General features: G+C 40.8%; 1 protein-coding gene across 1 annotated transcript in view; it reads right to left on the bottom strand.

The window, feature by feature from the left end:
* Positions 1 to 586: 586 nt before the first annotated feature.
* The window catches only part of cyp20a1 (cytochrome P450, family 20, subfamily A, polypeptide 1), a 10,358-nt gene continuing 9,534 nt past the window's right edge, over positions 587 to 1,410 (bottom strand). Inside the window, exon 13 of the mRNA XM_071927458.2 lies at positions 587 to 1,322. Coding sequence (XP_071783559.1) covers positions 1,172 to 1,322 — 151 coding nt within the window. The 3' untranslated portion in view covers positions 587 to 1,171. The remainder of the gene's footprint in view (positions 1,323 to 1,410) is intronic.

Below are 1,410 nucleotides of genomic sequence, written 5' to 3'. Positions count from 1 at the left end.
TTAGCGGTGTGTGTGGGCTCACTAGCGCCGCGGCGGCCTTGTACGGTACTGCAGCCCCCACAGCCCGTGTAGAGCAGGGTTTCCCAAAATTAATAATGTTTAAACAGAATTAGAGCACAGACCCCCTTCTGGTGAGATGGGGTTTTTTTTGTGGTTAGATGATTTAGCAAATAATTACATAACTATTTTTTATTACAGTTATTGAGATTCTTATGTCATTTTACAGGTTCTTCCGCACCAATTCTTTGTGAATGAAATAGTAGTAATAAAAATAATGTAATGATCTCGCTAAGGAGTCTTGTATTTAAGGACCCCGGACTCCACTTTGGGAATCACTGATGCAGAGGCAGCTACATCAAACAGCAAAGGAACATCATATAATAAGTGAAGCGTGTAAATTTGCCTGCAGTCCAGTGTTTCCCCAACAAATGTGCAGGCGGAAGAACATGTGACATTAACACTCTTCATTGAAAATAACCAAAATCTAACTCTTTGAGGCAGGAAGGCTGAACCTGGCCTGGGAAACGATGATGTACGATATAAAACGACTGGAATGAGACAAAACCACAGAAAATATTCACACAAATTTAGCAATATGTAAGATATTTCTTTATTTAAAAAACAGATGAAATTTCTAAATGCCACGTGGGCATTAACAGATCCATCAATAAAACCATTTTGTTAGACAAGTGCCATGTGATTGGGAATACTGATGTTCAAAGCAGTGTGTAAGAACTGAAGGCAGCACAAGTTGTTTTTCTCTACATCGTAGAGCATTAAAGCACTGAGTGTCCCTCCTTTTACAGGTGGAAGCTTTTAACAAGTGCAAATCTATGTGACCCGCGGCATGTCAAGGTAATAAGGCTTAGAAAGAGTGACACGGCTCGATCAATAACCACACAGCCTCACGAGAAAGACAACAACCGTGGGAATACTGTGGTAAGATAAAGAGAAAAGTGTGCAACTTGTGTGCAAAACATCCACCATTTGAAAAAAGTGACACCTACTATAAACAATAGTATTTTTAAAAGGACAGTAGGTATCTTCAGTCAAGTCTTTAACAGATCAAATCCTCCACATTTAAGAAATACTGAATGAACTGCAGGTAATGTTTTTTTTTTTTTAATCAGACTAGAAAATATATTGCATTTTAGAATAGGACTCGTTGATTCTAGCTTCTGCTGCTGACGGTGATCCAGGTGTCGTCCTTGGGTGTGGACACCAGCTCGGACTTCACCTCCATCACCTGACCTTTGACCTGGTGAAGCCTCAGCTGCCGCACCAGCGTGCTGAGCAGGACGGTCGCTACGGTGTAGGCGAACCTGTCAGACAGGTCAAAACGTCACGTAAAACGTTACAATCAAGAAATTATCCAGTATCTAGACTGCTTTGACTGTTGCAATTTCCAAA

This window comes from Centroberyx gerrardi, chromosome 21 (genome assembly GCF_048128805.1).
Source record: "Centroberyx gerrardi isolate f3 chromosome 21, fCenGer3.hap1.cur.20231027, whole genome shotgun sequence".
NCBI classification, from domain to species: domain Eukaryota; kingdom Metazoa; phylum Chordata; class Actinopteri; order Beryciformes; family Berycidae; genus Centroberyx; species Centroberyx gerrardi.
Note: the sequence above shows the minus strand (reverse complement) of the source record. Positions and strands in the feature narration are given on the sequence as shown.